The sequence below is a fragment of the Myxocyprinus asiaticus genome, chromosome 36 (assembly GCF_019703515.2).
Source record: "Myxocyprinus asiaticus isolate MX2 ecotype Aquarium Trade chromosome 36, UBuf_Myxa_2, whole genome shotgun sequence".
Taxonomy (NCBI): Eukaryota; Metazoa; Chordata; class Actinopteri; order Cypriniformes; family Catostomidae; genus Myxocyprinus; species Myxocyprinus asiaticus.
The window spans coordinates 2,228,771-2,253,511 of NC_059379.1; the positions used below are offsets into that span (position 1 = coordinate 2,228,771).

Here is a 24,741-nt window from a genome sequence, read left to right on the forward strand (position 1 = left end):
CTACCCTCCCTAGCAACCGGGCCAATTTGGTTGCTTAGGAGACCTGGCTGGAGTCACTCAGCACGCCCTGGATTCGACTTCAGGGGTGGAAGTCAGCCTCAGTACTCGCTGAGCTACCCAGGCCCCTATATTCCTAATTATTGACATTTTTATGTAAAATTTCCTTTCTCAGTAAATGTTGATATGTGATAAATTTGCGATTAATTCGATTAAAATGTTAATTGATTTACAACTCATATATACTGTATTTATTAGGGCTGTCAAACGATTAAAATATTTAATCGCGATTAATCGCATAATTTTTGGTAGTTAATCGCGATTAATCGCAATATCTTTATAAACATGAGTGGACAAAATATGCTTCATCCAGATGTATTTTTCAGTCATCCACACAAAACCTACCCCACCAACAGAGTTGAACAACAGAAAATGAACACAACACAACTCAATTCAAATTATGTACAAAATATGGTAGTTGTAAGTGTTTTATGACAGGACTTATTTGCTTATTTTTATGGAGTTTTGACAGACATGCAAAAAAGTCTGGGCAAAGTACATCAAAAACTCCTTTTAGACCCCAGTCACAATTGTAACCGGTCGGATTAAATGGGTTAATGACAGTGTAAATTACCTGTAGGGTTCCAGCAGTGTCTCCAACTTTTGCATTGGCTAGTGCACTATCAGAGACACTGTGACAGAACCTTGGATACAGCAGCAGGGTTTCCGTTAGCCGGTAATCAGTACCACCACTCCTTATACGCATATTACACAGTCTGCGTAGGTCACTAACTACCTAGGGGGGCACCAGAAACTCCAACGGCTGCCTTTACTGGCATGTTGTACGTTATTCAAGGACCCCATAGCAGTTGCGGAACACAGACGATGCGCTCGCACCGGGTCTCGCAACTTTTGCCTCGCGCTTGCACCGCACCTCGCAGTGCAAGGCTGGTGTTCAAATGGCAGCTGTCTTGCTGCTGCAATGATGTAACAATGTTAGGACAGGGCTCCAGACTAAAAAAATGAAAAGGAGCCATTGGCTCCGAAACTGAAACATTTAGGAGCCAAATGGCTGTTTTAGTTGCCACATCACAGAATTGCTTGATTTAGATTGTAGTTCAAAAACAAGATAGAAAGCCAAAGAAAAGACAGCTGATCATTAATCGGGTATTTAATATATATACTGTATAGTTGTATATATGTACACTGGTGGCCTAAAGTTTGGAATAATGTACAGATTTTGCTGTTTCAGAAGGAAATTGGTACTTTAATTCACTAAAGTGGCATTCAACTGATCACAAAGTATAGTCAGGACATTACTGATGTAAAAAACAGCACCATCACTATTTGAAAAAAGTCATTTTTGATCAAATCTAGACAGCAGCCATCACTCCAACACCTTATCTTTGAGTAATCATGCTAAATTGATCATTTGGTTCTAGAAAATCACTTGCCATTATATCAAACACAGCTGAAAGATATTTGGTTCATTAAATGAAGCTTAACATTGTCTGTGTTTGTTTATTAGTTGTCACAGTATGCAATAGACTGGCATGTCTTAAGGTCAATATTAGGTCAAAAAAGATACAGCTTTCTCTAGAACGAGAGGGTAAGTACATCAGAGTCTCTAGTTTGAGAAATAGACGCCTCACATGTCCTCAGCTGACAGCTTCATTGAATTCTACCCGCTCAACACCAGTTTCATGTACAACAGTAAAGAGAAGACTCAGGGGTGCAGGCCTTATGGGAAGAATTGCAAAGAAAAAGCCACTTTTGAAACAGAAAAACAAAAAGAAAAGGTTCGAGTGGGCAAAGAAACACAGACATTGGACAACAGATAATTGGAAAAGAGTGTTCTGGATCTTAACCCCATTGAGCTTTTGTGGGATCAGCTAGACTGTAAGATGTGTGAGAAGTGCCCGACAAGACAGACACATCTATGGCAAGTGCTACAGGAAGTATGGGGTGAAATGTCACCTGAGTATCTGGACAAACTGACAGCTAGAATAACAAGGATCTGCAAAGCTGTCATTGCTGCACGTGGAGGATTTTTTGATGAGAACTCTTTGTTCTGAACATTTTCTGAATTTTGTTCAAATTGTAATAGTATTTTTTCACGTTATTAATGTCATTATAAAGACCCGGTTCAAAAGAGAGAATTATTTATCATTTATATTTGGTCGCATTTGCGTCCATTTTAATCACAGTCTGGAGCCCTGTTAGGAGCTCTATCTGTGCTTTGCGGGCATGTTCTTCTGCTGTGCTACATTGATAAAATGCTTGCTGCAGGTATCAGCATAATGTCTCCCACCATCTGTTTTCCCAACGGCAATGCATGTGACATTAGCGGCGTTTGTGCGAATTGACTCGCTTCTCATGAACTACGGTTTATTCAAAGGGTCATATTACGTGTTGACGGCATTAAAATTAGTTAATAATGCATTAACTTCGACAGCACTAATATATATGTATATGTATATGTATATATATATGTATGTATATGTATATGTGTATGTGTATGTGTATATGTATATATATATATATATGTATATGTATGTATATGTATATGTGTATATATATATGTATGTATGTATATGTGTTTTATTTATTGAACTGTGTTTATAATTTTTCACTGCTAATTTTCCTCTTTGTAATAGTTTTCGGTAACATTATTGTTTCAGTGTTAAGAATAATGTGTGTGGGTGATTATCTTAAGCAGTATAATTTTCCAGTATAAATATCTAAAAATCCTTAAAACAACATTAATTTATTTGAAAAGCAAAACTGTGTAATATAATAAGCCTTTTTTTTTTTTTTTTTTACTTGAATCAGGCCTATTTTACTTACATTTTTTGGAAAGAAATATTTTTTTTGGTAAAATAATTTTAAGCATAACAAAACAAATCTTGTTTTAAAGGTGTTTAGATGGTTGTACTGGAAAACAAACCAAAAATACTGATTAAGCACATTTTTGCTGCGTGCCGAACATGTGAGAATATGCTGATCAGAGAGTTCTAAGGAATGAGATGCGACAGCTCTGTTAATGAATGTTGGCCACTTCCGCTGTCAGTTAATTAACTAAATGACCCAAAGTCCGGCAGTGAGGCCTGATTTATGGATTATTATTCAGACTCTGATGGACATAGAATCACGCCGGCCAAGAGTTGAGATGCAGACTTCTTCAAAGAGCAGTAACTTCAGCAGCCGTTAAACTGAGACTTGTCGGAATAACTCACATCTGTAAATGAGGCTGTCGGAGTGCCAAAGGAATTTCATCTTAATGTGGATGAATATGATTTTGCCAAATGAAAAGAATCTTGGTTTAATTTAGCATGTCCAGATGGAAAGTTTTTGAAGTATTTAGGGGATGATTGCATGAAAAAAGTGGGTATTTTAGGCATTTCATTACAGTACAGAGAGAAATACAGATGCTGTAATATTTCTTAGGGGCCGTTCACACCGAATCCACTTTTGTCTCCGTCTGCAGAGTAACTTTTAAAAAGTTGCTATTTCTTATATGCTTTTATTATTATCAGGAGCCCAGGTTTTCAGGGAAAGGTTTCTCATGTTGTTTAATCTGACATATTAAACATGTTAATCTTTAATATGTTTGATTATGTTTTCGTCCAAAAAAAAAAAAAAAAGAGATACATCAAGATGGCGCCACGGATGGCAGCCTCAGTGTGGAGTTTGCCAATTCTTTTGATGTTTTTGTTTGTTTGTCCTGTGTTTAGTAATCTTTTCCCAATCAATTTTACCCGGGACGAACTGCTGAACATTCAGCAGCATATACCAGACAATCTTTTCCTGGTTTTTGACTATTCAGACGTTTTGCTGGACGTTTTAGTTGGAGGCACAGCTGTACTGTTGAAGAGACGCAGGTGAGAGAGACGAGCAGGCGTGCTGGTCAGGCTCCGTCTGCGTGGCTTTCGAACAGCGCTGCCGAGTATTCATCTAGCGAATCTCCACTCTCTTCCTAACAAAATGGACTAACTACATCTCCTCACCTGCACAAACAAGGACTTTTCAACCTCTGCTGCCTTGTGCTTCACAGAAACCTGGCTGAGTGAAGTCATTCCGCACAGCGCGTTACATCTGCCAGGCTTTCAGTGGATCGCATTGCGGAGTGAATGGGGAAAACGAGAGGTGGTGGAACATGCTTTTATATCAGTGAAGGTTGGTGTACAGATGTAACAACGAAAAAGAAAATGTGCTGTCCTTAATTAACTGTAAGCCTTTCTACTCGCTGCAGGAGATTTCCTCATTTATTCTGGTGAGTGTTTATATCCCGCCACACGTGCGTGAACGTAGCTTTGCAACAGCTGGCTGATCAGACCACAGACATGGAACAACAATACCCGGACTCAGTTATTATTCTTGGGGATTTTAACAAAGCAAACCTCACACGTGAACTGCCCAAATACAAACAGCACATTACATGCCCCACCAGAGACAGAAATACACTGGATCATTGTTACGCAACAATAAAGGATGCATATCGCTCTGTCCCTAGAGCAGCTTTGGGACTATCTGATCACTGTCTGGTTCTTCTTCTTCCAACCTACAGACAGAAACTAAAATCTGCTAAACCTGTTGTAAGGACTGAAGAGATGGACCAATGAAGCAGAGCTGGAGCTACAAGCCTGCTTTGACTGCACTGATTGGAGTGTTTTTGAGGCTACAGACACCAATCTGGACAAGGTCACAGATACTGTTACATCATATATCAGTTTCTGTGAGGATAAATGCATTCCTACAAAGACTTATTTAACGTTCAACAATGACAAACCGTGGTTTACAGCAAAACTCAGGCAGCTTCGTCAGGCCAAAGAGGATGTTTACAGGGGTGGGGATAAAGTCTTGTACAATCAGGCCAGGAACACACTGAACAGGGAAATCAGAGTGGCTAAAAGAAGATACTCTGAGAAGCTGAGAAACAAGTTTTCAGCTAACGACCCTGCATCAGTGTGGAGTGGCTTAAAACAATTTACTAACTACAAGACTCCTACCCCCAATACTGTAGCGGACCAACAACTGGCTAACGACCTGAATGTGTTCTACTGTAGATTTGAAAGGCCTAATCTCACACCCCACACCCACTCTGACCTTCATTTCACACAAACACCAACACCTCCTGCAACCCCCCTGCTCCCCCCTCCTACTACTCAACCTGCACTTAAGATCTGTGAAGATGATGTGAGCCACGTCTTTCGGAAACAAAAGACAAGGAAAGCACAGGGCCCAGATGGCGTCTCACCAGCTTGTCTTAGATCCTGTGCTAACCAGCTGGCCCCCATCTTCACACAGATCTTCAACAGATCACTGGAGCAGTGTGAAGTCCCATGCTGCTTCAAACGCTCCACCATCATCCCCGTCCCAAAGAAACCAAAAATCACAGGACTTAATGACCACAGACCCGTAGCCCTGACGTCTGTGGTCATGAAATCATTTGAGAGACTGGTGTTGGCCCACCTGAAGGACATCACTGGACCCTTTCAAGATCCCCTTCAATTTGACTATCGAGCAAACAGGTCTGTGGATGATGCAGTCAACGTAGGATTGCATCATATCCTGCAACATCTGCACAGACCAGGGACAAATAAATTACACCAACTCTCTGTTCCCTTGTCTATCTGTCAGTGGATTACCAGCTTTCTGACAGATAGGCAGCAGTTAGTGAGACTGGGGAAATTCACTTCCAGCACCTGTACAATCAGCACTGGTGCCCCCCAGGGATGTGTGCTCTCCCCACTACTCTTCTCCCTCTACACCAATGACTGCATCGCCAAGGACCCCTCTGTCAAGCTCCTGAAGTTTGCAGACGACACCACTGTCATCTGCCTCATCCAAGATGACGATGTGTCTGCATACAGAAGGGAGGTTAAACAGCTGGCTGTCTGATACAGTCAAAACAAACTTGAGCTGAACACGCTCAAAACAGTGGAGATGGTTGTGGATTTTAGGAGGAACACTCCAACACTGATCCCCCTCACCATTCTAAACAGCACTGTGGCAGCAGTAGGGTCATTCAGGTTCCTGGGCACTACCATCTCACAGGACCTGAAGTGGGAGACCCACATTGACTCCATTGTGAAAAAGGCCAAGCAGAGGTTGTACTTCCTTTGCCAGTTGAGGAAGTTCAACCTGCCGCAGGCACTGCTGATACAGTTCTACTCAGCAGTCACTGAGTCTGTCCTCTGCACTTCTATAACTGTCTGGTTTGGTTCAGAAGACTACAAAGGACAGTTCGGATTGCTGAGAGGATTATTGGTTGCCCCCTGCCCTCCCTTCAAGAACTATACACTTCCAGAGTAAGGAAAAGGGCTAGAAAAATCAGTCTGGACCCCACTCACCCTGCCCACTACCTTTATGACCTGTTGCCTTCTGGCTGCGCCCCCTTGTGGACATAGCAAACAACGTCGATTTAAAAATTTCTACATTGAAATGACGTCTTTAAAATGGGAATTTAATTAGAATTATGTTACTTTTTGAGTGAAGAATTAGAATTTAGTTTCTCAGCCCTAAATCACACCCGTCTCAGTGATAAACTCCGTAAACAGCAGAAGAAGAATCAGACGGGATGCTAATATTTAGCCAATCCGAAAACTGTGAGGTGCTGTCAGTGATTTTGAAAGTTTTGGTTCGCTGACCTGTGTTTGGAGAGAATTTTTTAGCTTTTTGAAAAAGGAAAAAAAATGCAGTTATTCAGTGGCTAAATCTGGTGAAAGTTAGCAAAACAGCTAACATCGCTTACAGCTCCATTATCTGTTATTAAAATGCAAAAGTAGCAAGTATAGCGTTAGTTTTTAAATGTACTGATATTAGTGCTCGACCGACTTATCGTGTTTGGTGATTAATAGTGCACTTGAATCAGTTATCGACAAATCACTGACAATAGATTGATAATGTATCTATATCTGTCAGAACTGACAGTATTCATCCATATTTATCCCTATTTTTATCCTCACTTTAATGCATATTTTGTTATTTTGATTAGATAATCAAGTATTCTAAATTGAAGCGAGTGCATGCAAAATGTGCACCGTCTGCAGGGCACATACATCCTGAATCCTACTTCATACCTTAATAATAATAATAATAAAACAATCTGGTGAATATATAAATGATACATAAAAATGTAATTCGGTGACTGCTTACATATGGTGCATTGCAACAGCTAAATCTCTATAAGGGTGAGTAAGTGATGACAGAAGTTTCATTTTTGAGTGAACAGTTCCTGAAATGCTGTATATTTTGCTGGAGGAGTTTTCGGCGTGTTAGATGTTTCCCATTACAGGGCTTTTTCAGACAGAGCTCAACACTTTGATTCATGAGGGACATTTTCAGAATGAATTGGAACGAGGGATCTCTGCCATCACTGCCGGCCATTTTTCTTTGAACTTTGCCATATTTTAAATTAAATATTTATCGAGAGTGAGCATTTCTGAGCGACATTTTCAGACGAGATCATTAAGATGGACAGAACTGCTGTGTGCAGCCAATTAAGTCGTCTTTCAATTGGTCGAAGACTCTGTGTGTGTTAATGGGGAGGTTTTATACAGTGTTTGTAAGCTCGCCGTCTGTCATTCATCTATTTTCATCTCGGTTTGTGGTAGTTAAGATTGCGTGTTTGTTTGCACCTCTAGCCCTGCCTCAAACAAAAATCTGAATATCGATCAAAGATGCCACAAATCTCACACATCCGCGTGAAGTCAACCTGCCTGTTTGGAAAAGCTTTTGTCATTTTTGAGTAGTGGAGCGCAACAGTGCCTGCCCACTTTTTTGGCCATCTTCATTACGGAAGTATTTTTCAAATTAATTTTTTTTTTTCATTTAATCCTTCATAAAAGTGTTGTAATCCTAATGGATTACAAAAAAAACTAAAAACAACAACAAACAAACGGCTCCGAGGTGATTCACAACCAGCGTTGGGTAAGTTACTCAAAAAAAAAAAAAGTTAATAATTACTGTGCTAAAAATGTAATCAGGTTACAGACTTATTTATAAATACAAAAATCTAATCACACTACTGATTACTTTATTTTTATTTTTTGGATTTTCTCCCCAATTTGAAATACGCAATTCCCAATGCGCTCTAAGTCCTCGTGGTGGCATAGTGACTCGCCTCAATCCGGGTGGCGGAGGACGAATCTCAGTTGCCTCCGCGTCTGAGACCGTCAATCCGTGCATCTTATCACGTGGCTTGTTGAGCGCTTTACCGTGGAGATCTAACGCGTGTGGATGCTTCACGCTATTCTCCGCGGCATCCACGCACAAGTCGCCACACGCCCCACTGAGAGCGAACCACATTATAGTGACCGTGAGGAGGTTACCCCATGTGACTCTACCCTCCCTAGCAACTGGGCCAATTTGGTTGCTTAGGAGACCTGGCTGGAGTCACTCAGCACGCCCTGGATTCGAACTAGCGACTCCAGGTGTGGTAGTCAGCATCAATACATCAATAGTTCGCTAGTTCGAATCCCAGGGCGTGCTGAGTGACTCCAGCCAGGGCGCATGGTGAGTTGAGCGTGGTTGCCGCGGTGGATGGCGTGAAGCCTCCACATGCGCTATGTCTCCGTGGCAATGCGCTCAACATACCACGTAATAAGATGCGTGGATTGATGGTCTCAGATGCGGAGGCAACTGAGATTCGTCCTCCACCACCCGGATTACTGGGAATTGGGCATTCCAAATTGGGAAAAATACTTGCTGAGATACCCAGGCCCCCACTACTAATTACTTTTAAGTTACTTTGTAAAACACTTTCACAGAAAATCTTTTTTTTTTTTCCGCTCAATGAATTCAACATAATGTCTATATTTCCTCTTTTTTCATTGACCCGTTAGGGAGCGCACACCTTTTAGTTGTGGCAAAATGCAAACAGATGTACATATTGACCTAATTCATGTTTTACATTTATTATACATTTATAATATTATTTTAGAAATGTGTAAGCCAAGAGTACAGTAATGAACTACTTTGTAATTAGATTACTATGGAAGTATATTAATGACAAATATCTTTGATACAAAAAAGCATGCTGAATTGAAAAATTAACTCATTGCATTAATAGTGCTTGCAATTTAACATGGGTGTAGATCTACGCTGTAAATATTTCAATTGAAAACATTTTACATTATTAAAAATTCAATAATAAATATTCACCTTCCAAAGTTAATTTCCAAAATATTTTTTTATTCCATCTTTATAATTCAATAGATAATATTCTGTACTTTATAAATCGCCTCTAAAAATTTCAGTGGTTAAAATTTGGTTGGAAATTCAACCTTGCACATCCTGGCATTGACGTTTTAGAGGTGAATTATAATGGATTGAACAATACCTGTCAAAAAATAAAGATTGAATATTTTTGAAAAGAACTTTTGAAGATGAATATTTATCAATGCATTTTTATTGATTAAATTGTTTAATATTCACTGTTTAAATATACCACAATTGCAGCCCCCAAAAATGCATGCACTGTTAAAGCAATGCGTTTATTTTTCAATTAATGCAATTCCGCATGCTTTTTTTTGTTTTTTTTAAAAAAGACTTTTGTCATTAATATACTTCCATAGATTACATTTATGCATTTGGCAGATGCTTTTATCCAAAGTGACTTACAGTGCCCTTATTACAGGGACAATCCCCCTAGAGCAACCTGGAGTTAAGTGCCTTGCTCAAGGACATAATGGTGGTGGTTGTGGGGATTGAACCAACAACCTTTTGCTTACCAGTTCAGTGCTTTAAGCCACTACGCCACCACCACTCCTATTACACTCAACATACAAGTATTGAAGCATACAAGTAGATTTCAAAATTGGACAAAAAGACAAAGATACCAGACTATTGATTTTAAAGCTGTTGATTATAAGAGTAGAATCAATACATTTTAAGTTTATTGCAAAATAGTTAAATACATGCAAATATGGGGCCTGGGTATCTCAGCGAGTATTGACGCTGACTACCACCCCTGGAGTCACGAGTTTGAATCCAGGGCGTGCTGAGTGACTCCAGCCAGGCCTCCTAAGCAACCAATTTGGTCCGGTTGCTAGGGAGGGTAGAGTCACATGGGGTAACCTCCTCATGGTCACGATTAGTGGTTCTCGCTCTCAATGGTGCGTGTGGTAAATCGTGCGTGGATCGTGGAGAGTAGCATGAGCCTCCACATGCTGTGAGTCTCTGCGGTGTCATGCACAACGAGCCACGTGATAAGATGCACGGATTGACATGGGAGTGGGCTTTTTTTTGGCGTGCTTTGCCACAAATGTTGTTATTATGCACAATTGTTGGACTGATGTCTTCAACAGAAGCATATACGATCTATTAACAACCTCAGAGCTCACAGTAGGTCTGTCTTTAAAAGTTGATTAGTTATCGCTGATGATCAGTTCCCCTGTCGAAATATAAATGTGATTTTTGCTTTTGTGAAAAAGCCCTGTGAGAACCTGAGAGACTTGTTTAGTCAGTGTGATTCAAACAAACTGAATTGCACTTCAACTGAAATGGCTCTTAAATCCCCGCTGCCTAAAGCCCATAACCTGCCAAAGTGTACACACACACAAATTTATCAGCACATAAATATTGTGTCTTTTGATGGCTAATAAAGTTGAGAGCGAGCGAGTGATTCTGATTGGCCACTTGTACAGTTAGCTGGCCGGCTGTGTTTGGGTCTTCTAACTGGAGTCAGAGTTACATCTTTTCTCAGTAAGTTCGTCAGTTTAAATAACTACTGGCTCTGTTCCAAAACCTAGCGAGCTACCTTGGTGTCTACAGCCTACATAGGCAGCTGCCTTCTAAGGCAGCATCCTAACTGAATTAGAAGCTCAAAAGTGACTGAACAACAGTGATTCTGTAGAACAAATCCCATTCATAGGGGGATTGATTGTTAATGATATCTTTTAAACATTTTAAGACACACTTATCGTGAGCTCCGAGGTTGTGAATCAATTGTACATGCTTCTGTTGAAGCCATCAGTCCACGTTATTTCAACTTCAGTTGCCTCCGCTTCTGAGACCATCAATTCGTGCATCTTATCATGTGACTCGTTGTGCATGACACCGTGGAGACTCACAGCATGTGGAGGCTCATGCTACTCTCCACGATCCACGCACAACTTACCACATGCCCCATTGAGAGCGAGAAGCGCTAATCACGACCACGAGGAGGTTACCCCGTGTGACTTAACCCTCCCTAGCAACCGGGCCAATTTGGTTGCTTAGGAGACCTGGCTGGAGTCACTCAGCACGCCCTGGATTCGAACTCGTGACTCCAGGGGTGATAGTCAGTGACTGAGCAACCCAGGCCCCTCAACTTCATTTTTAAATAATCGTGTTTAATAGCAGTTTTCTTTGTGAACAAAGTGCGCCAAAAGAGCTCTGCAGTGACCATAACACACTGTGAATGACGCAATTGAGTCGCTACCCCTACTTTCTCAAATATATTTGTATATATCTGAATATTTTGATATAAACTTCACAGCATAATCTTCGCACCGGGAATGCACCTATGATGCCTAAAAATGCTGTCTATGTAGGGAAGTGCACTAGGTTTTGTAACAGAGCCACTCAGTCATTAATGTAATTTAATAACTTGTCTAAGTCAGTACTAACAATGATTTGCGTGTCTATATCAGTGTGTTTAGACTGTTATTTATGTGTGTGTATATTCCAGAAGACAGACTGTGTTTCACAGTAAACACTCAGATGTAGAACTGCAGCTGAGTTTCATTACGTGTGTGTGTGTGTGTGTGTGTGTGTGGTCAGTGACTGCTTTAACTTTTGAGTCCTATCTAAACTGAACTTATCAGCAATTCTGAAATAGATTTCTCTTCCTTTTTTGGCTTTGTCTATTCAAAGTGAGCTAAACATTGGCCGAGATGTTCGAGAATCGCTCCAGTTTCCCTGGTTTCAAGCAAGATTAAATTTGCTTTATCACCGGGTGTATTTTTTAATTACTTGGAGCTTGTCTGGCAGAAATTAGATGAAAGGTGCTTAATTTGATTTCTGCCTCTTGGAGACATTGTTCGCCGCCACCCATTCAATATAAAATGGGCTCAACAATGGCAAGCAAAGTATAGTTGCTTTCGACTTTGATCACGAATCAAAGCCTTAAGAAAAGTTGATACTTACATGTCTAGTATGTCGCTAATATTAATCAAACAACAATAACAAGAAAACGAGAAAAGCACTCTGTAACTGTTGTCTGGATAGTAGATTTAAGAAGTTTTCATGTATTATAATAATGCAGTGAAGACCAGTAATTTAAGTAGTTTTATGTTACATTTTATTACTTTTTAGAATTTCTAAATGTTTTCTAGAATACTAGATCCTGCTGTTACAAATGTAAAGCACTGTGTCCTTCATTTGTATCTTTGTTCTGTTGTTTTTATTTGTTCAGTTGCTTGTTCTTATTTTTTTGATGGACTGTTTACTTGTCTTAATTACTTGATAACCTGAAACAATGTTTATTCGAAATAGTATTTTATTGTGGTATCGAAACTGGGATTGAGAATCATCAAATTGCTTTTATATGTAGCAAGATGGACATTATAACAGACATGTACTGGAGCAGAATCAGAATCAAATCAAGCTTGTGAATCGGAATCGAATCGGGAAATCTGTATCGATACCCAGAACTATAGAGAAGCATGTTAGAAATTCTTAAAGTAATTGTTTATTGCAATAATGATTTTTAGTACATTTAAATGTTATCATATTGCTGTTGCAGCTGTTTCACATTGTGCTAAAAAAAAAAATCGAATAATTATGAAGCGTATTTTCTGCCGATTTAAGCTAAAATAAAAAGGTAAAATTAAATAAAAAGGTAAGGTAAAAAAATGTATAGAATTTTAATGTTGGCTTTGAAAATCAAAATTAAAATTGAAAAATAAAAGATAAAATAAGAAATAAAATTAAAACTGAAGTTTGCATTGCGAGTTGAATTCTGTCATTTTAATTGAGTTAAAATTAAGTAAATGCTTTGGAAAAAATGTATTTGTAATTATTATTATTATTATTATTATTTTTTTTTTTTTTGCCTTTTCATGTTAATATTGGCAGTCTTGCCTCAAGACTGCAGTGAAAAATGTAATGTCAAGTCATAACTTGCATTTTAGTTTTTAATTTGAAAGGCATGATGCATTGTCACTGTAAAAATGAAAATGAAAATTGAATCATTTAATTTTACTTTTGATATTAGCACAAATTTGCAGATACTTTGTGAAAATGAAATAGTTAGCATTTTATTTAAAATCGGCAGAAAGGACGCTCCATATCTAATGAGCATGTGCAAAAGGAACGGAGCTTTGCAAAACTCTACAGATTCACTCCTTAACTGTGGTAAAATCACTGCAGCGCACGGCCTCTCTTGACTTAATACTTTATTTTGCAATATTTTGTCTTATGCAAAATAAAGTCTTTGGGGCAAAACATTTTGTATTCAAGGTCATTTATACAATGCGTTCCATTTTTAAGACTCTGTTCTGAGGTCAGTGTTGGCAGGTGCCGTCTTGCAGACTGTCTGAAAGCCCATCGGCCATCTGATACCAGACCAGCGACACAGATGACCTGCAGATACTGATCTACTGACAGACAGAGAGACAGACACAGAGAGCTTGTCCTGAATGTGGACACGTGCTCTTGACTCATTCTTCCAGCACACAGTAAAGTGTTGTGTAAAGTAAAAAATGAACATTTGTGTTAATGCTACAGAAGTGATGTGGTCACATGCATTTTAAACTACAGTACCTCCAAAATGTGGTCTGGGGTAATTGATGTTAATGGGGCCAACTTTAAATGTCCTGGTCAGACTGGAGAAGTTTTGTGTGAACACTAATGCTGTGCTTCTCAACTGGTGGGTAGCGAACTAAAAATAGGTTGCCAGACTGTTCTAGCTGGGACGAAACGATCCATAATACACATAATAAATGCATAAAAGAGTTACACAGGCTTGCAATTACAACATTGTGTTTTGGGTGGCTACTATAGATGGGACAATATATAATATATATTTTAAAATATTGCAAACCAAAATAAATGATGAATCAGATCGAGTCAAAATGTGATATTTTGACATTTGAAACATTGTTGTCTGTCCACATGATCATATATGAAATGACCTGTCGGACATCTAAATCTCCGTCACTTTTTTCTACACTATTTACAGTGTCGCCTTGTTTTTTGTTTAAGTGCTTGAAATTAAAAGTGAACATTTCTTCAGTGTGTATTGTGTACATCAAAGATGAGTCCACGCACTCCGCTTTCATTGAATAATGTGCCTTTTCATATCCTTTCTGTTCTTTTTCTTTTTAAGTTGTTGATCAAAAAGTAAAAAGCAACATTCATTTAATTCATTAATTTTATATGTATATTTAATGTATATACATGTATTCGCTCTGAGCTGTGTGTCAGTAGGCCAGTGCTGCCGCGTGTGTGTTTTAGGTGTAACGTGCGATTGATTGCGTGTGTGTTACATGTCTCACGTATGTAGCATTCCGTGGTGTGTGTAAGGAAGCTTAACCATGTCACCTGACTCCAAAGAGATCCTGTTATAGACACACAACAGAATATAACGCTGCACAAGATGTGCTTTAAACGCACAAGTGTGTGTTTAAATGTTGTAGTGAAGTGTTGTGTACAGTAATAGAGAAGCAGGTGACCACATGATGATCATGAATGTTTGGCGGTACACACGTTTCCCACTCAGGTTTAGTGTTAGTGAAATGTAGAACATTGTATGTGGGTCATTCCACTATGTTGCAACTATGTCTGAGCAATTCTGCATTTCATTAATAAAAACAAAATATTACATTTTATACAGCATATATAAAAATTATAGTAATAAATACATAAATAAATACAAAAAAAGATAAAAATAATAATAAAAAATTACATAAAAATAACTCAATAATAATAATAATACATAAATAAATGCATAAATAACAGCCAACAATAAAAATATACATATTGCAACTAAAATATAGTAATAATTAAATTATGGTAAAATAAATATAATAACAATTTTAATGTCGACAGATCATGAAAAACTATATGTCGGCAGCCACACTTCTGGAATACTTCTTTTTGGTCATACTATTATGGTGCAGCCATATATGAGCAATGCCACATTTTGTAAATAATAATAAAAAAAATATATGTAATAATAATTATAAATAATAATAATAATAATAATACATTTAATGAATAATTTATAAAAAATAATATTGTTAATAAAAATAAATATAGTATTTAAATAATAATAAAATAAATATAATAATAAATTAATACATAAACAGATAATTAAAATAAAGGTTTTATTGTCAACAGATCATGAAAATCTACTAATATGTGAAAAAAAAAAAGAATTTCACTGTATATGTGCAAATGTATAATGTGTGATAAATAAATATATATTAAAAAAAATGCAGTAGGTAATATAATCTAACAATGGAAATATATTTTATAGCATTTATTAATCTTGGTTAATGTTAATTTATAAATATACTACTGTTCATGGTTATTTCATGTTCATTAATGTTTTTAACCAATGTTAACAATTACAACTTTATTGGAAAATGTTACCAATGTAACTACAAAAATTATAATTTCAATATATTTTGGCTAAAATTCCAGAAAAACCCTGAGGGGTGAATTCACTAAGCAGTTGCATCTCTTTTGCATACAGTTGATCAAAGCGAAATCTTGTGTCTTATTCAATAAACGCCAACAATCCAGTTTAACCACGTGCTGAAATAGCGCTGCACCATCTAAATTATGTAATTGAGCATGTTTACATGCACACCACTATGATGATAACTACCAAAAATCATCTAATTCAAAAAATGACATGAGATCAGGTTATTCTCTGCTATTGATGTCAGAACTTAAACAGTCAAGAACACTTAGGCTTATTATAAATTGAGCTTTATTCGCAAGTTATGTGCACAGTTTGACAATTAACGTTGTTAACATTGTCATAAATTCAGTGCATGTTCAGTTATGTCACAGTTTCCTGCGGTCATTTGGATTGATGTTAAATTGTTTGTTTATGATGATGTCGTTGACATGTTCTTATGACTCTCTCTGTCTCTGCTCCAGGACGTACAGCGAGTGAGTAACCCAGCTGTCACCAGTGATGGGGGGATTAAAGGAGGGGGAGAGCGCGAGACGGCGGCCAGCGAGGTGGGATGGATGACCTCTGTGAAGGACTGGGCAGGGGTCATGATCTCCGCTCAGACACTCACTGGACGCGTGCTGGTGAGTCCTGGCATCACTCATCATTCAAGTCATGATTCAAGTCAAATTCTGTGTTGTGTTTAATAGAATTCTGTGCTGGAAATGATGCTGATGAAATGTCATTTTTAACGTTTTTCAAATAAAATGACCGACTCCTTTGTCTTGCTAAGGATAGTTTAATAGTAGGGGTGTGACGAGATCTCGCGATATTAAAACGTGACGATATTTCTCGTTGAGGTGAAAAGCCGTCTCACGATATCAGCATGACGGAGTGTGAGGGTGAAATTAGCATAGAAGATGCCCCCGCCACTTTTAAATCATTTGGCAGCATTTTAGGTACCCGGTGGAAACAATAAACGGCGACAGAGTGACAGACAAGACACGAACAAAGACTGTGTCTCGTTTGGAAGGCTGCGTCCTCCGGAGGTCGCATTTATCAGCTGCATACGTCATCGAGGCTGTCTCGTTTAATAAAAAATAAAATAATAATAATTGTTTTTCTTTTTCTTATTTTTTTTAATCTATTCTCAATGCCTTTTATGCATATGCATTTACATTTATACAATTGTTAACCTTTTTTGCATTCCCAATAAAAAAATTTTAAAAAACCAAATTTAACGAGACAGTCTCGACCTCCGGAGGACGCAGCCTTCCAAACGAGACACAGCCAATATGTAAGCACTGTAAGAAAATAGTGCCGTACACCGCGGCTAACACAAGCACTATGCAAAGACACCTACAGAACCACAAACTACTTATTGATGACTTGGACCAAATAATAAAGAAAAGCAGCCAATAAGTGCCCAACATAGATGGGAACTCCTTCAGTACTGTTTAAAAAGCATCCCAGGGTGATACCTCAAGAAGTTGGTTGAGAAAATGTCAAGAGTACATGTCTGCAGATTCTAGACAAAGTGTGACCACTTTGAAGATGCTGAAATATAACACAGTTTTGATTTATTTTGGATTTTTAGTCACAACATAATTCCCATAGTTTCATTTATGTTATTCCATAGTTTTGATGACTTATCTATTATTCTAAAATGTGAAATAAATTTATAATAAAGAATGAGTGTTTCAAAACGTTTGACCGGTAGTGTATATAGTGTTAAAATATGGTATCATCTCGTTCTCGTGAGCTAAGTGTATCGTCACACCCCTATTTAATAGATAACATTTTATGTATCTTAAATAAATTAAATGATAATATATACAATTTTATTGTTCAATATTAAGTAATTAAATATTATTTTATTTGACATGTTTAATATTAAATATTATTATTATTGTTTATTAATAATTATTACTAATTTATATCATATTATTTGATATATAAAATAATATTTTCACACTTTTTGCATAATTTGGTCAAATTACAGCGTGATTGGAAATGACAGCCAATAAAAATATTTGATATTTCACTTAAAATATCTTTGTTTTGTCTCATATTTCATCTCAAACATGCTCTTGACTGACACTTTTGTCCACTTGGTTAACAAGTATGAAAGTTAATATGAATGACTGACTTTTGAACAAATTTATTAGGGGTAAAATTGTTTGGTGTGCTGGAAATGACACCCCAACTCTGGGACAAAATGAATAGAAATTATTTTCACACTGCTATAAATATTGAAATGGTTCGTGTTTATTTCACTCTTTGTTTAGAAGATCATCATTGTAATAATTGTTATTATTATAAAGTAGTATTTTCATAGTTTAATTTTGAAAGTCTGGGTTTAAAGGCTAAAACTGTTAAAAACTAGACATAAAAGACATTTGAAAAGTAGCAAAAATAAATGATGAAGGCCTGGTGAAAAGTTTGCAAGTCAGTTTTAACGAGACCTTCATATCACAAAAAGAAAAAAGTTGAAATATGTTTGTTTTAATTCAAATCAACACGTGGGATATAAAAGTGCCTAAAGTTGAAGAAACACCCATATGACAGGGATATAGAAATGTAGGCTACTGCATAATAGGACTGACCCACCAGCCGTCTTTGATCCCGGGGCGTCCGGATGACCTAGGCGAGAGGGAAGGAAACGGACTTTTTTGGGGCAGTTTGTTTGGAATAAGGTCATATGAGCGTTTACAGTAAATCAGAGGGTTTTTGTCCTGGCAGAGGGGTTGTTGTCACATGGGCAGCACATGTCACGTAACGTTACTGCAATTTGTGATTGTACGACGGCTTAAAGCAGAGACTTAAATGAGAGCAGATTATCCCCTAGTCTGTCTGTGCTTGATTCATCTCTCACACACACACACAATTGTGTAAAGGATCATATATCACTACCGCAGTAATGCATCTCTTACATCTAGTGTGACAATGTTTACACACACACACACAAAATGACTTATTCATATAGCATGAGATGCTGTGGTGGCAATGGACGAGATTTTTTTTTTCTTCCGGTGCAGTCTGAAAAGTTTTGAAAATTGTGTTAAGGTTGTATATAAAGTTGTATAGAAGCCGTACATTAATCCAGGAGCATGGTAAAGAGGCTAATAGTTACTGAGGGTCTTCTGCCACTAAACCACATTTGAAATATGAAAACCACGTTTTCATAAAAATTGTGTTTGCTTTGATTTTACTGCAAGTAGCAGATCAAAATATGGTTTCTGTAGTGAAATCTTTATTAATTTTGTGTTTACTATGGATTTATAACAAATACCACAGTTAAACTATACTTGCAGTAGTACAAGGGCTGTGTGTGAGTTTACGCAAGTTTATTCATGAGTCATTTCCTCTCCAAATTATAACGATGGCCTCACACATCATTGTGTGACCAGTCTGTAACCATGGTGACAGCAGCCAACCTCCTTACAGCACACACACACACTTATTGCTTAACACTTAAAGAGAAAAGAGTATTAAACCCTTATCAACAGATAGAAATTACATCAGATTATTCCGAGCACTCGTAGATCTACAACGGTCCTTAAGTACTGCTTAAAGCTCAAGTATGTAATTTCTGCACCACTGAACGGATTTACAATGGTTTTCAAACAGCTTTCTGAAACGTCCCCCATCTGCCATTGATCAAACAAACCCAAACAAATTCCCGCCCCCAACTCACGTCATTGGTTGAGTCTGTTTTGTTGTGTCGGACTGGACAGGTCGTTAAAAACAAACAGAGGGGGAGCCTGGGTAGCTCAGCAAGTATTGACGCTGACTACCACCAGCACACCCTGGATTCGAACTCGCGAATCCAGGGTGTGCTGAGTGACTCCAGCCAGGTCTCCTAAGCAAACAAATTGGCCCGGTTGCTAGGGAGGGTAGAGTCACATGGGGTAACCTCCTCGTGGTCGCTATAATGTGGTTCTCGCTCTCGGTGGGACGCGTGGTGAGTTGTGCGTGGATGCTGCGGAGAATAGCGTGAAGCCTCCACACGTGCTATATCTCTGCGGTAACGCGCTAAACAAGCTACGTGATAAGATGCGCGGATTGACGGTCTCAGATCCGGAGGCAACTGAGATTCGTTCTCCACCACCCGGATTGGGGCGAGTCACTACACCACCACACATTGGGGACAAAATGGGAGAAATGTTTTTAAAGCAATTTATGGTTTACTGTAGTTGTCTCTACAGTATAAGGAGATCCATCACTTTGACGTAGATCAGGATGTCTCAAGTAAGTTTAGCAGTTAGTTTAGTAGTTAGTTCAGTTTAGTAGTTTAGAAGTTAAGTATAGCAGTTAGTTTTAGTTGATTAGTTTGGTAGTTTAGCAGTTTAGTCTAGCAGTTTAGAAAAGTGTTTCATTTTAGTTTAGTTCAGTTAAGTAGTTTAGTTTGGTAGTTTAGCAGTTTGGTTTAGTTCAGTTTTAGAAATGTACAATTTTAGTTTAGCAGTTTAGTTTAGTAATTTAGTTTAGCAGTTTAGTAGTTTATTTTATTTTAGTTTTGTTTGGTAATTTAGCAGTTACGTCTAGCAGTTTAGAATAGTTTAGTTCAGTTTAGTAGTTAAGTTTATAAGTGTAGTTTAGTTTGATAGGTTAGCAGTTTATTTTAGTTTTCAAGTTTAGTTTAGTAGTTTAGTTTGATAGGTAAGCAGTCTAGTTTAGTAATTTAGTTTAGAATAGTTTAGTATTTTATTTCAGTTTGGTTTAGTTCAGTTTAATAGTTAAGTTTAGAAGTTTAGTTTAGTAGTTTATTTTAGTTTTGTTTGGTTATTTAGCAGTTAAGTCTAGCAGTTTAGAATAGTTTGGTTCAGTTTAGTAGTTTAGAAGTTTAGTTTTGCAGTTAGGTTTAGTAGTTTAGTTTGATAGGTAAGCAGTTTAGTTTAGTAATTTAGTTTAGGAATTTAGTTTACTATTTTAGTTCAGTTTGGTTTAGTTCAGTTTAGTAGTTAAGTGTAGAAGTTTAGATTAGTAGTTTATTTTAATTTTGTTAGGTTATTTAGCAGTTAAGTCTAGCAGTTTAGAATAGTTTAGTTCAGTTTAGTAGTTTAGAAGTTTAGTTTTGCAGTTAGATTTAGTAGTTTAGTTTGATAGGTAAGCAGTTTAGTTTAGTAATTTAGTTTAGGAATTTAGTAGTTTATTTTATTTTAGTTTTTTTTTGGTAATTTAGCAGTTAAGTGTAGCAGTTTAGAATAGTTTAGTATTTTATTTAAGTTTGGTTTAGTTCAGTTCAGACGTGTAGTTAAGCAGTTTAGTAGTTTAGTTCAGTTTAGTAGTTCAGAAGTTTAGTTTAGCAGTTAGGTTTAGTAGTTTAGTTAGGTCGTTTAGCAATTTAGTAGTTTAGTTCAATACAGAAGTTTAGCTAAGCGGTTTAGTTTGGTTTGGTGGTTTAGCGGTTTACAGTAGTTTAGTTCAGTTAAGTAGATTAGTAGTTTAGTTTGATATTTTACCAGTTTAGTGATTTAATTCAATTTATTAGTTTAGAAGTTTAGTTTAGCAGTTTAGATTAGTATTACAGTTCAGTTTAATAGTTTAGTTTAACAGTTTAGTTGTTTAGTTTGGTAGTTTAGCAGTTTAGCTTAGCAGTTTAGAACAGTTAGGTAGTTTGTCAGTTTAGTAGTTTAGTTTAGTTGCTCTGATTGCACACATCACCCAGACTTTTTTTTTAAATATGTTTTTTCATCTGGAAGACGTGTTTTCTACATTGTTTGCTCATCTGCAATACGTCTGTAAGAGATGTCTTTGAGTAGTTTGTTACGTTTATTTAAAATGTATGTAAATCTGCTCTTTTTAAGATGTTTATCAGATGTTAATTAAAATGTGATGCTTTCCAGATGAAACACTCTTAAACAGACATGTTTAGTAAGTAGTAGTGTCTTTGCATACTACACTGGGATAGGAAACCATTTCTTAAGTATCTTAATTACACACTTCAGCTTTAAATATACAGTATATTTACTACACAGTGGTGATATGGAACACACACCCTCCATACTAGTGTGACCTGATCATGTGACCCCTATGCTCAGGTGTAATGGGATGTCTGTCATTAAAGGTATATTTGCTGTGTCAGTCTCTATGAGGTGTTCGTCAGGGTCCACAGCAATGATGCATTTCCACTTCCTGATCATCTCTCTCCTCTGAGAGAGGCAGACTGGAGGGATATTTCAGGAATTCGATTTTATTAATTCATGATCTGTCTGGTTGTGGTTTAAAACTGGTTTAATGAAGAAAGTGATGTATAATCCTCATGACTTTAGACCCTGAAGGTTTGAGAGAATTCTGCATGTGGTCCGATTAGAAACATTCATCTGTCATATATACTGGACAAGGCGAAAGAGTTCAGTTAGGGCATTCATTTATTGGATTAAATATTTGTGGAGTCTTGCTTCACAATTTCACCTGAATGTGTGTATAGTTGTGAAGAGAAGTTTTTTTTTAATTATTTTTTTACTATTAAAATGAGCATTTACCAAGATGAATAAATGCTGCAAAGAAAAATGCTACTTGTTAGTTCCTTATACCTAATGCATATAGTTCATTGTTAACTAATGTAGTTAGTTAACTAATGTTAACATGCACAAGTTTTAAGACTGTTGTAATTAAAATTAACCAAGATTAATAAGTGTAAAAGTATAGTTCATTGTTAGTTTATTTGGTAACACTTTACAATAAAGTTCCATTTGTTAACATTAGTTGACAACATTGGTTAACATGAACTAACAATGAACAATACTTTTACAGCATTTATTCATCTTAGTTAATGTTAATTTCAACATATACATTTTTAACCCATGTGTGTCAATAAAAAAGTTACTCAGAGGTCTTTAGAGGACAAAAATGTTTGTCAAAAAACTGCCATAAAAATATTATATATTAATATTATTTTCCACTTTCAATGAGTTAATTTTTTTAACCAACATCAGTCCTGATCATAACTACCAAATATTCATTCATTTTCAGGATTTTAACCCTTTAAATGACAGTTTCTTTACATAATGCCACTATTGTTTTTTACACACACACACACACACACACACACATTTCTCAGTACACATACAAAACACACTCTGACATCCATAACAACACACACACACAATTTTAGCTGCATCATTTATTCAATTGGCCTGCAGTGCTCTATAATACAGCAAACAGAGAATAGGGGAAAAGCTTGTATTTGCTCCATAGGCTAAACATGAGAAAAATGGCGCCATCTGGTGGAAAATATAAAAATGTACATTTTGAAGCCAGTGCTCTGGAATGAAAGTATAATATCATAGAATTCATGATTTTATGCTTTAATGGCACTGGGATCAAATATTGCAGTTTTAATGGGTTTCAATGGGGACATTTTTGTCCTGAAGGTCCTGAGTGTAACTATTTTGTGTACACAGTGTACTATAGATGTGTTATAGGAACTGAGGTTGAAATATCAAAATTCCCCCAAAAATACACATATTGGCAAAATGTATGCCGTTGGCATTAACACAGCCAAAATGATCGAAAAAACAAAAATAATGAAAAAGACAAAGATGTATTTGTCTTATTGTTGTATTAGTTAACATTTGTTAATGCACTATGAACTAGAACTAAAAATAAACAATTTTATTAACTAACATGTCCAAAGATTAATAAATGCTGTAATAAATATGTTCAGTGTTTGTTCATGATACCTAATGCATCTAACTAATGTCAACATACACAACTTTTAATAAAAAATGTTTTAAATATACACTATATTGCCAAAAGTATTCGCTCACCCATCCAAATAATTGAATTCAGGTGTTCCAATCACTTCCATGGCCACAGGTGTATAAAATGAAGCACCTAGGCATGCAGACTGCTTCTACAAACATTTGTGAAAGAATGGGCCGCTCTCAGGAGCTCAGTGAATTCCAGCGTGGTACTGTGATAGGATGCCACCTGTGCAACAAGTCCAGTCGTGAAATTTCCTCGCTACTAAATATTCCACAGTCAACTGTCAGTGGTATTATAACAAAGTGGAAGTGATTGGGAATGACAGCAACTCAGCCACGAAGTGGTAGGCCACGTAAAATGACAGAGCGGGGTCAGCGGATGCTGAGGCGCATAGTGCGCAGAGGTCACCAACTTTCTGCAGAGTCAATCGCTACAGACCTCCAAAGTTCATGTGACCTTCAGATTAGCTCAAGAACAGTGCGTAGAGAGCTTCATGGAATGGGTTTCCATGGCCGAGCAGCTGCATCCAAGCCATACATCACCAAGTGCAATGCAAAGCGTCGGATGCAGTGGTGTAAAGCACGCTGCCACTGGACTCTAGAGCAGTGGAGACACGTTCTCTGGAGTGACGAATCACGCTTCTCCATCTGGCAATCTGGTGGATGGGTCTGGGTTTGGCGGTTGCCAGGAGAACGGTACTTGTCTGACTGCATTGTGCCAACTGTGAAGTTTGGTGGAGGGGGGATTATGGTGTGGGGTTGTTTTTCAGGAGCTGGGCTTGGCCCCTTAGTTCCAGTGAAAGGAACTCTGAATGCTTCAGCATACCAAGAGATTTTGGACAATTCTATGCTCCCAACTTTGTGGGAACAGTTTGGGGATGGCCCCTTCCTGTTCCAACATGACTGCGCACCAGTGCACAAAGCAAGGTCCATAAAGACATGGATGAGCGAGTTTGGTGTGGAAGAACTTGACTGACCTGTACAGAGTCCTGACCTCAACCCGATAGAGCACCTTTGGGATGAATTAGAGCGAAGACTGCGAGCCAGGCCTTCTCGTCCAACATCAGTGTCTGACCTCACAAATGCACTTCTGGAAGAATGGTCAAAAATTCCCATAAACACACTCCTAAACCTTGTGGAAAGCCTTTCCAGAATAGTTGAAGCTGTTATAGCTGCAAAGGGTGGGCCGACGTCATATTAAACCCTATGGATTAAGAATGGGATGTCACTTAAGTTCATATGCGTCTAAAGGCAGATGAGCGAATACTTTTGGCAATATAGTGTATGTTGAAATTAATAATAACCAAGATTAATAAGTGCTGAAAAAGTAACTAATATAGTTAAGTAATTTTAACAAATGTTACCTCGATACGGTGTTAAAACAAGGAATAATTTATATAATATATTTAAATAAATAGT

General features: G+C 37.3%; 1 protein-coding gene across 5 annotated transcripts in view; it reads left to right on the top strand.

Moving 5' to 3' along the window:
• Positions 1–24,741, top strand: part of LOC127426643 (calcium-activated potassium channel subunit alpha-1-like) — a 120,580-nt gene that overhangs the window by 13,066 nt on the left and 82,773 nt on the right. For all 5 annotated transcript variants that reach the window (XM_051673581.1, XM_051673578.1, XM_051673579.1 and 2 more), the window contains exon 2: positions 16,096–16,254. In XM_051673581.1, the coding sequence (XP_051529541.1) occupies positions 16,096–16,254 (159 nt within the window). The remainder of the gene's footprint in view (positions 1–16,095; positions 16,255–24,741) is intronic.